General features: G+C 67.4%; 2 protein-coding genes across 2 annotated transcripts; one reads left to right on the top strand and one right to left on the bottom strand.

Annotated features, from left to right (window-relative positions):
- Positions 1-1,465: 1,465 nt before the first annotated feature.
- Positions 1,466-7,775, top strand: LOC120228254 (cytochrome b-245 light chain). Its single transcript, XM_039226539.1, has 6 exons — positions 1,466-1,678; positions 4,349-4,418; positions 4,964-5,038; positions 5,198-5,281; positions 5,746-5,827; positions 7,481-7,775. The coding sequence occupies exons 1-6, from the start codon at positions 1,651-1,653 to the stop codon at positions 7,691-7,693; spliced, it is 552 nt and encodes a 183-aa protein (XP_039082470.1). The 5' UTR covers positions 1,466-1,650; the 3' UTR covers positions 7,694-7,775.
- A 1,200-nt stretch (positions 7,776-8,975) lies between these two features.
- On the bottom strand, positions 8,976-9,898 carry IL17C (interleukin 17C). The gene is made up of 2 exons (XM_039225847.1): positions 9,555-9,898; positions 8,976-9,237 (listed from the first exon to the last, which is right to left on the bottom strand). Exons 1-2 carry the CDS (start codon positions 9,896-9,898, stop codon positions 8,976-8,978), a joined length of 606 nt encoding a protein of 201 aa, XP_039081778.1.
- Between the last annotated feature and the right edge of the window lie 683 nt (positions 9,899-10,581).

Genomic DNA, 10,581 nt, shown 5'->3' with positions numbered 1-10,581 from the left:
TGCCGCCGGGGGAGGGGCCGGCCCTCGGGCGCGGGCGATCAGAGACCGCTGCCTGCGGAGAGGCTCGGAGACCCCCGCCCCCCGCGCCCCCCACCCCCCAGCTGTCCCCTCTTCACTACCCCACCCGCGTCTGGACCTCTACACTGAAAGAGGAAGTTGCACCCAGGGGAAGAGGCCTTTCGTCCTTGGTAGTTTCCGGGGAGTCGCTGTCCCCCAGTGTTGGGAAAACCCGGCAAGTGGCCGCAGGTGTCCCACCCGCCTACCCGCCGCAGCCCTGGAGTGGGGGCTTTGGCCCAGCCATGGCGGGGGGCCCCCTCTCTTCGTGGTCCTGGGTGCCAGCCGCTCTCCATCTGGGGCTCAGCCCCCAGGTGCACAGAAGGGCATCTGGGATTTCTTTTATAAGGTGGCTGGAAATCCCCGGACTGAGCCCCTTTCAGCTCAACTCCCAGACACTGGGGAAGGAGGGCAGGGCCCCCAGTCACCCTGCCGCCTGTGCTCTCTGGTTAAGAAGCAGTGAGGTCTGCACCCCAGCCCTGCGCCCAAAAGCAGGAACTTCCCAGGACTGGGTGGGGTAAGGCTGAGTCCCAGCCAGGGTCTGAGGCAGGAGGGTGCTCAGACGCGTCTCCTGCCCCTTCCCACCCGGGCCTGCTCTTCCCAGCAAGGAGGGGCCTGTGCCCGGGGGGACTGTGCTCACAAGGACGGTGTCAGCCCACCACCGTTCCGCTGGGACCCGCCTGAGGCCCCAGCCACCCGGGGAGGGACGGGTCAGAGGTAGACCAAGACCCCCCAGCCCCACACTGCAGGAGCCCAGCAGCCTGTTCCCTGTGCAGACAGGTCGTTCCTGCTTCTGGCATCCAGAGTGGCTGAGAACTGAGTGGGTCGGTTAGATGGGGCTCCTCACCGTCCACAGGCTCTCCCGCTGCCCGCTGCAATGCCCTAGACCACTGCAGGCCACCCCTGCCCCTTCCGGCGGCTCCTACCCTCCCCGGAAGTAGAGGCTTGTGGGCGCTGGGGCCCCGTTCCCTGAAGGCCCACTGCGTGCAGGCTGGCCTGGCCTGGCCTTAGCTCACACCTGCAGGGCCGTGGGGCCCACGCTGTCGTCACGTCCACTGTGCGGACTGTGAAGTCGAGGCCCGGGCTCAGCCTTCTCTATCATCACATGAGACGGTGTGTGGGAGGGTCCCCCAGGGCACCGCCCCTCCCCTAGCTCCCCGCTGGCTGACTTCTCTTCTCACTACACGCTTCAGCTTCAGCCGCCTGGGACGGCTCAGGCCTGGCGAGCCCCACCAGCGGTCACACCCCACGGGTTTATCTGTTGTGGAAAGCCCCGTCTGACCGGACCGTGTCACCTGCTGCTGGAAGCCCTCCGTGGCTGCCCAGCGCACACAACAGAAGCCGCCTCTCGCCCCTCCCTTCCCTGCCCCTCCAGCTCCCTCCCTCCTCCGGAACTCCGCGCACAGGCTTCCTTTCTGTTCCTGGATCTCCCAAGCAGATCAAAGAGCCTTTGCTGAAGAGGCATCTTTTGTCTGAAGCATCTGTGGGTGACTGGCTTTTCCATCCGTTTCTCAGTTCAAAATGCCACGTGCCTGGAGGAGTCTTTGGGGAACACCAGACGTGATGTAGCCTCAGGGTTACCCTGTTCTGGTTCCGATGGGTGTTTCTGTCCCCGGACGAGACCGTGAGTCCCACAGGAGCCCCGGCCTCACCTTTCTTGTTCCGGCCGCGCCCTGCACTCGGCTGGGGTCTGCTGGCGTTTGGTGGGTGACCGAGCAGTCCCGCCTTGCGGTGACTCACTGGTGTCCTTGCCCCCTCTTGCTGATGGCCGGCCACGAAACTGAAGCTCAGGATGGGGGATCAGGCCCCCAACGCGAGTGTGCTGCCTGAGTGCCCTCTCCCAGCCCACCCACATGCTGCCCGGCGAGCACAAGAAGTTAACGTGCAGCAGAGCTTGGCACAAGGGTAGGAAGTCGGGCGGGAAGAGCAGAATGAGGTTTCAGGGTGGTGTCCAGGGGCCCAAGGAGGGGGTGCCCGGGGAATAGGGACCGGCAGGGGCTTCGCCTCTTACGCGGTGGGACTTCAGGGCCCCTGTGTGGGTATGTGACTGGACCCGGCTGGGGAGCCCCGCCTGCACGAGAGACAGAGCAGGGAAAGGTCCCCTCCGTGGACGCGTGCCACCTGCAGCCAGGGCTGGACGGACAAAGTCACCCACAAGGCAAAACCCTGGAGCCCCAGGCCCGTGCCGTGCGTGGGAAGGACTGCATCTCCCCTGCCCTGTGCTGGACCAAGACATTCCGACGGACCGGATCCGGGACTAGAGAAACATGGAGGCCCCCGGCAGAGGCCAGCGTGTAACTTCCCTGCAAGGTCGTTTGTCCGCGACCCCCGCGGGAAGGCAGGCCCCGCCAGCGGCCCGCACGCGCCCACTGTGGGAGGAATCACGCGGCCTGGGGGAGCCGGCACACACCACCACGGCCGGGGCCGCGGCGCCTTCTGCAAGACCTGTGGATGTGAGCGCGTGTTCATGCGCACGAGTGTGTTCACAGCTGTTCAAGGAGGGGAGGGAATGGAGAATCACACAGCAAAACCAGGACAGTGCAGAAAGTGAGCTAATGGCGAATGTCACTAGAAATAAAGTCAGTAAAGGTGAGCAGATGAATGGAACGCTATACAGAGAGGAGAGCGTTAGTGGAATGTAAGATGGGGCTGAGGGAACCTCACGCCCACAGCCCAGAGACACAGATGGGCTATTAAATAGAGGCCAGTGTGTGCAGCGGTGCGGGGAGACCGGCCCCGTGGGCAGGGGAGGTGGAGGGCAGGGGGCAGGGGCAGGTCCAGAGGTCGGGCAGTCGTGCTCTGGAGGAAGGACGCGGGGAGGGTAGTGGTGAGCATTTGCAGGGGAGGGTAGTGGTGAGCATTTGCAGGGGAGGGTAGTGGTGAGCATTTGCAGAAGCGGGGAATCTCAGATTGAAGGAGAAAGAATACAGAATAACGGAAAGCAGATCCCTTCCTGGACACACTGTAATGAAATTACAGGCCATTAAAGAATTTGTCCGAGGAGAGAAGTGGATCAGGACCAGAGCGATTGCACGCCCGTCACGCAGAAAGGCTGCCAGAAGGCGGTGGAGTAGAACCGAGCCGCTGAGAGACAGCCCGAGTCCCGGGGCCCCGATGGATGCCGCCAGCGGGGGGGTTGGGGGGTGCTGAGCCCGGAGCCCGGGACTGGCTGTAAATGATTAATCCTGACGGGCAGCCTGGCGGTGAGGCGGAGGCAAAGCTGGAGCCCACATGTGACCCAGGAAGAGAAATTGTAAAATTGAAAGTTTGAGCAAGTTCGCCGGGGGCGGGAAAGTGTCACAAGGCCTCATCAGAGAGAAAGAGGAACTTCAAGTTGTCGCCACGGTCAGGAAGTCAGGAAGGTACGTACGTTCACGGTCGGGTTGGCTGAACTATTAAAAACTGTTACAAACTATGACAAGCTGTAGCAGCTTATTCACAACAGCACAAAACCCGAAACAACCCAATGACCGGAAGGCAGAAGAGAGGAGAATCCGTCGTGGAGGAGAATCCGTCGTGGCCGGTTCCTAGGGCAGGAAACCGCATGAACGGCCTTGAGGGGTGTTGGACGGAGGGAGCCGGACGCGGAGGCCAGCCCGGACTGGACGGGGGGCCCGGGGGCTTCGGGGTGGGGGGCATCTCGATGTGGGTGAGGGCACGTGGGGGAACGCCGTGAAGGATTACGCCCGCACACGGTCCCGTGTCATACTTGTACCTCGGCAGGTTGCCGGCGCCTGGAGATGCTCGCACAATAGCGTGTGTGGACTCAAATCCCCGAGCCGTTGACTTTAAAACGGAACCTTTTCTGTGTATTTTACCACCATAGAAGTTACAAAAAAGTAATTCTGGGGGAGAAACGACTCAGGTCGTGCCTCCTAGAGCAGCGGTTTTCCGGCAGAAACGGCCACACGGACGGGGGAGGCTGATGGATTTGGGCGGAGGGCAGGGCGTGGGGACGCCCGGGTGCCACAGCTAGAATCGTGGTACAGCTGTCCACCGAAGCAGACACCCCGAATGTCAAGGGGTCACAGAGCCCCGGGGAGCGGGCATCAGGTGCAGGCCAGGGCCCTGAGGCCGGGGGTCCCTCGGCCGCTGCTGGGCCCCAGCCCCGCCGGTGCCCGCCGGTGCCCCTCTGCCGCGCCTTCCCCAGCTCACAAGTTCCTTCCTCGGGGTCTGCGCCTGCCTGTGTCCCCATCGTGGGCGAACGTGTTGTCGCAGAGCAGAGCGCGGGTGGCGGACCGGTGGCCCCACCGAGGGAGGGGGACCCCACTAACCGCCTCTCCTCTGCCCGCAGTCCTCATCATGGGGGGCACGGTGGCCACTGCCGGCCAGTTCGCCAAGTGGTTCTTCGGCGTGTACTCCATGTATCCTGCCTCCGCAGGCCCGGGACGCGGCCGGGACGCGGCCGGGACGGGGTGGGCGCACTGCTGCCCCCGGGACACAGCAGCTCGCGGTCTGCAGACCGCTGCCGCACCCCTGTGCCCCTCGTTCCCCCGGGCGGGGAGGGCAGGACCCCGCTCAGTGATGGTTTGGGAGGCCAAGGCTGGGAGCAGGGAGGACTTGCCCGAGGCCACTCCCGTGAGCCCCGAGGCCCGGTGAGGGCTGGCGGACGGGCCCGCAGCCCCAGGCCTCGGGGGTTCTGGGCTTCCCCTCCGTGTCCCCCTTGTATCGGCCGACCCCTCGGACGCCCCGGGACCTGCCCAGCGGTGACCGGCCAGCCAAGGCAGGGGTCAGGGGACCGAGGGCTCAGGACAGGCAGCAGAGAGACCAGGCCTGCCCACACCCTGCCGGGCCGTGTCCCAGCTGTGTGACCCCCAGGCAGCGGCTGCACCTCTCTGTTCCCTTGTCAGCACAGGGGGCTCACCGGGGCCCCAGGCTGAGCGCAACTGTTCCTTAACGGCACCTGCAGCGTGGCAGGCGTGTTTGTGTGCCTGCTGGAGTACCCCCGGGGGAAGAGGAGGAAGGGGTCCACCATGGAGAGATGGTGAGTGCTCCAGCCCTGCGGGGGTGGGGAGGGGCGTCCCCAGCGCTGGGCCTGACCTGCCCAGCCTCCGTGGCTGCTGGGTCCCGGGGGGCGGAGGAGCTGGGGTGGCGGTGGGGGCGCCGAGTGTGACGCGGCCTGTCTTCTCTCCCGTCTGCCCAGCGGACAGAAGTACCTGACCCAAGTGGTGAAGGTGCTGGGCCCTCTCTCCAGGAACTACTACGTCCGCGCCGTCCTGCACCTGGGGTGAGCACGCCTTCCGCACCCGCCGGCTCCGAGCCTCAGGCCCGTCCCCGCCCGGAGACTCTTCCGAACAGAAGCCCGGGTCCTGGGTTCTGCCCGAGGCTCCCCAGCCCCGTGTCCCTCATCTCGTGGGGCGTGAGGATTTACTGCAGCCCCATGGCCCACGGCAAGGACACTCAGGGCCCAGCTCACTGGGCTCCGCTGGGCGGCTCTACTCGTGGCCCTGGGCCTGCGTCTGGTGCTTCCTGCCGGGGACGCTGCGGGCACCGGCCACCACGGTTACACGGCTTCCTCCCGGGATGGTGGCTGGGGGCCAAGCACCAGCGCCCCAAGAGTCACTGAGTCCCCCGAGGTCCTGGGGCCCGCACACTTACAGTCACCTCGTTCCTGAGGTCTGGCAGCCAAGGCCCGACCAAGGGCCGGGGCTGCAGAGCCCTCTGACCTCCCTCCCTCCCTCCCCTCCCCAGGCTCTCAGTACCTGCCGGCTTCCTGCTGGCCACCCTCCTGGGGACAGCCTGCCTGGCCATCGCGAGCAGCATCTATCTGCTGGTGAGTGCCACCCTGTGGTTAGCCCGCGGGCATTGCCCCCGCCGTCCCCGAAGCCAGCCGCTCAGGCAGAGCCATGACCTTGCTCCTGCGGTGTCAGGGCCGGTGACGGCCGTAGCCACCATGTACCGTTCGCATAAAGTGCGCTGGCTCTTTGTCTACACCTCAGCCCTACAGGGTGGGTGGTGAGGTCCCCGCTTTACAGGTAAGGAAGTAGAAACTCAGAGAGGTGACATGGCTGGCCTGGAGTCACACGGCCAGCCAGGGCCCCACCAGATTGGCATCCGTTGTCACTCTTTTGTCACCTAAACCATCCTTGCTCCGACTTGGGGCGCCGTCAGGAGCACTTCCTCGGAGCTTGTTAACGGAGCAGGTGCCACGCGGACATTTTCCAGAGCTGCCCTGTTGGGTTTGCCTGCCTGGGATGTGTGCAAAGGCCCCGTGGTAAGGCTGTCTTTGGAGAAGGGTGTCCGGCGCCCGTGGCAGCGACTCGGGGCAGGGGCTCTGGGGCCTGTGCTCGCGATCTCGCGCTGGACGATGACCGTGTTGTTTGCACGTGGTCCTGGGGCCGGCCGGCATGTTGTCTGTGCTGCTGTGGGCCGCGTCCGCCCCTCCCCTGCTCCTTGCTGCCGCTCCGAGAGCCCTTCCTGTTGTCCGTCCACCCGCTCTGCCCTCCCCACAGGCGGTGCTGGCATCGCCCGCATCCAGCCTCCCTACCCTCCCCGCGCCGCACGCGGCCGGTCCCCCCAGGACCCGCCGCAGCGGAGCTGGAGCTGCCGCGTCGGAGCTCGCCCGAGGCCCCACCCCCACCCCGCCTGACCCACCCCGCGCGCTCTCGGCCACGGCTGGTTTCAGCTTCCGCTCGCGTCTCACCTTCCTTCCTCTCGGAATTGGCCTGTTTCTGTCCTTTGTCCGTTCTTCTGTGGCGCTTTTCTCTTCTTGTTACTTTGCGGGATTCGTGTATGTTTTAACCGTGAAGGCCTTGGGAGAGAATTTCCGACGCCGAGTGCTCCCCCCACCCGTTAAGGGTCCGTTAACTTTGTGAAATCGCTCCCTGCGCAGAAGAACACAGGTTCACCCGTGTCCGCTTTCTGGTTGGTGCGTTTTCGGCGCCGCGCCCCTCCCCTCGCCCCTGCAGACCGCGCTTGTCTGCACTCGTATCCGCTGCGGTTACTCTTCCGGGCAGACGTGCTAGTTTTAAGGCAGGAGGTGGGACGTCCTGCCTCGTGCGGGGTGCACTGCCGCACTTGCTTGGCTGCCGGGGGCTGTGGGGCACGTTCGGCGGCCCTCCCGCCCGCTGCAGGGCCCCGGGCCCGGGAGTCTGCACTCAGCCAGACTCTGGGGGTGCCCCCCGGAGGCTCCAGGGCAGAAAGGCTGGCCCCCTGCCCCCCGGGGCCCCCCAGTCCTCACCGACGCCCGGCCCGCCAGACTTGGCCTCCTGTCCTGGCCCGGCCTTTGTGGCTTGGCCTCCAGGTTGCCCTCCTTGCTTTCGGGGTCCCCCCCCCATAGTGGAGCAGCTGGAGTCTGGGGTCCTGGCTGTCACTCTGGACTCAGGGGTTCCCGCCCAAGTCCTGCCCTGTTCCTGGGGGCGGGGGCAGGGCTGGCCCCCCGGAGGCCTTGTCAGCCCCCCGTGACCGGGCCCCCCATGCCCTGCAGGCGGCCTTCCACGGAGAGCAGTGGACCCCCATCGAGTCCAAGCCCAAGGAGCGGCCGCAGGTCGGGGGCACCATCAAGCAGCCGCCCAGCAACCCCCCACCCCGGCCCCCGGCTGAGGCCCGGAAGAGGCCCAGTGAAGAGGAGGCCGCGCCGGCAGGGGTCCCCGGGGGTCCCCAGGAGAACCCGGTCCTGGTGGTCGATGAGGTCGTGTGACGGGCGTCTCCACCATCCCCCGCGCGGCTCCCAAAATAAACCAAGGAGAGCAGACTCCCTGACTCCCCACGTGTACACCGCACCCAACCCGGCTCTGCCTTCTGTGTGCATCCAGGGTGGGCGCCGCCCGCCGCCTGCCTCCCCCTACCTTCCCCCGCCTCTCCCCTGCCTCCCCCCAGCTCCCCCCTCTGTCTCCCCCCGCCTCCCCGTCTCCTCCCACAGCCTGGGACCACGCCCCGCCCCCTCCCGTCGCTCCAGCCCCAGGGAGGCCCCTCGCACCCCGGACACAGGCTGTTCCCCTGCGGGAAAGCTGGCCCCGGCTCAGGTGGCATCTGGGCGGCCTGGACCCTTGGTTTGGAGCTTCCCCGTGAGGGCCCTCGCCCTCGGCCTCCCTTCACCCGCAGGGCGACCGGTGCGGCCACCCACGGGCTGACTCGCAGAGCCAGCCACATAGGAGAAACTCGGCAAATACGGGCCGAGCAAAGTGTCCTTCAACCCCAGACAAAGGTCACTCCGACCCCGTCCCGTGGGCTTGTTTGAACACAGCTGGCCTTGATCAGGGGTGAAAATGGTCCATCCAGCAGGGAGGTCCCCTGGGTGGAAGGGCCTGCGCACAATGTGGCCAGAGGCAGCCCCTCAGGTGCGAAGGCCGCGCCAGGGCCAGCGGCCACGCCTGCGTCAGGGCACGCCTCCCACGTCCCGTCCTTGGGGCCACACACAGCCCTTCCTGGGAGGGCACGAGAGTCTAGGGCCAGCGGCTGCCGCTGCAGGACTGGCTGGGTGCCGAGGGCCTGGCAGGGGTGAGGGTGAGGAGGGTGCCTTTCCCCGCTGCCCTCTGCCCTCCCGCAATGAGCTCTGCGGGGCGTTTATCAATTTAACGACACACTGACACTTAGAATAGTTGTTTTAGAAATACAGGGGAGGGGGGTGCGGAGGGGAGGCTTGGGGGGCCGGGACCAGCGTGAGGTCAGGGAGGGCGTGAGGGGAGCCCAGAGGAGCACCGAGCACCAAACCCCATTTCTGTTAAGAAAGTTCTAGAAGCATAAAAAGATTCCTTGTAGTCCAACTGTTTTTGCGAGATGGGTAAACCGAGTCACAAGACGGGCCTGCCCAGCGGAGTCCCCCTCCGGGCGGGCGGTGCCTGGTGTCCACCGTCACTCCTCAGCCCCGAGGCCCGGAGCCTCCGTGCCTGCGCGGGAACCCCGCGGGGCAAATAAATAACCAATAAATACACATAAATAGGAGGCTTCCTCGGAGAGCCCCCGGCCGGCGGGTGCGGGGCTCAGGGCGCCGACCTGGGCAGCACGCAGGTGCAGCCGACGGGCACGCGGACGACCTCGGCGTGGAAGGAGAAGGCGCCGGGCGTGGGCGGCCCCCGGGGCTCCCGCGCGCAGGGCCGGCGGCGCAGCACCAGCAAGCTCTGCAGCAGCGGCACCGAGTTGAGCGCCGTGGTCTCGCGGCCCGTCCGGGCGCTGACGCAGCCCCTGCACAGGCACTGGGCGACCGCCAGCTTCTGCGGGTAGCGGGTCTCGTCCGTGTCCACGCTGTGGGGACAGGCGGGCGGGGCCTCAGCGAGACACCCCCCCCCCCCCCCGCCCGCCCCGGCGCCGCCCCCCCCCCCCCTTCGCCCCGGGCCGGGGCTCTAGCGTGGACGCTTCCCGGGCGTCCCTGGCCCCGGAGCCGGGCGGGACTGCAGCCCACGACAGGGCCAAGGGGGCGCTGCTCTGGTGGAGCCCCAGCCGCCAGCCCGGGGGCGACCATCCCATCCAACAGGTGAAGAGGCTGAGGCACGGAGAGGGGCGGGGATGGCCCGGCACGCGGAGCGAGGACCCCAGTACCCAGGGGGCCCCTCGGCACTCACCGGTATCGCCAGGGGGAGATGGAGCGCTGGTGGATGTCGGCTTCCAGTACCTCCTCAGGCCGCAGCACTGGGCACTGGGTCCCAGCGGGGGCGCCGTCGTGCCGCCTCCTGCGGCCCACCGCCTCCAGGCTGGACACCAGGGCCACGGGCAGAGCCTGCCCCCACTTGGCAGCACGGGCCAACAGATGCGGGGGGGGCTGGCCCCGGGGCAGCTCCTCAGCCGAGTAGCAGCGCGGGGGCCCGTGGGTGTGGGGGTCCCCCCAGACTTGGGCGCCATGGTGGGCCAGGCCGGCGGGCATCCAGAACAGAAGCAAGAAGCCAGGGAGGAGCTGCTGGGTGGGCATCGGGTGGTCAGGTCAGGGGGCGCCCAGGGGAGGGGGCACTCACCACCCTCCCAGCCTGCCCTCCTTCCTGCGCAAAGATGGGGCACAGCCCTCTCTCCGGAGCTGGGGAAACTGAGGCCCACAGGGACCAGCCCTTCAGCCCGAGCCTCCCAGAGCTCCTGGGTCCCGGCTCCCTGCCGTCCCCAGATCTGGGGGGCTTCTCGGACCCCCTCCCCACGACCTCTGTGTAGGGGCAGGGCCAGGTGGGGGCGTGGGGAGACACAGCGGCTCACCATGGCGGCGGCGGCGGCGGCGGCGCCGGGCTGCAGGGGCAGGTGCACCGGCCGCGGTCCTGGAGGCTCCCGCCCGGCTCCCGGCGCCCTTTATACCGCCAGCCACACCTGGGGAAACTCCGGGGCCGCGTCGTCCCGGGGAAGCGCCCGCTGCGCTTCCTCTTCCCCCCCCCGGGCGGGTGCCCACTGTCCCCTCCCTGCCCAGGGCGGGCGTGCCCACCCCCACTCCCACTCCGCCTCCCCCGCCCAGAGGGACCCTGCCCCAGGCTGACCACTTGCAGACGGAGCCTCGAAGCCAGCGGGCTGGGTGTTGGCGCCACGCGGAGCCGTGGGCCGGGCAGCGGGCTGGCCTCCCTCCCTCCCGCTGCTGCTGGGGCTCCCCGGGGCCCCTCCCCCAGGCTGTGGACACGG

This window comes from Hyaena hyaena, unplaced genomic scaffold, assembly GCF_003009895.1.
Source record: "Hyaena hyaena isolate Hyena2069 unplaced genomic scaffold, ASM300989v1 scaffold_1, whole genome shotgun sequence".
Classification (NCBI taxonomy): Eukaryota; Metazoa; Chordata; class Mammalia; order Carnivora; family Hyaenidae; genus Hyaena; species Hyaena hyaena.
This window is presented reverse-complemented; position numbering and strand designations above follow the sequence as displayed.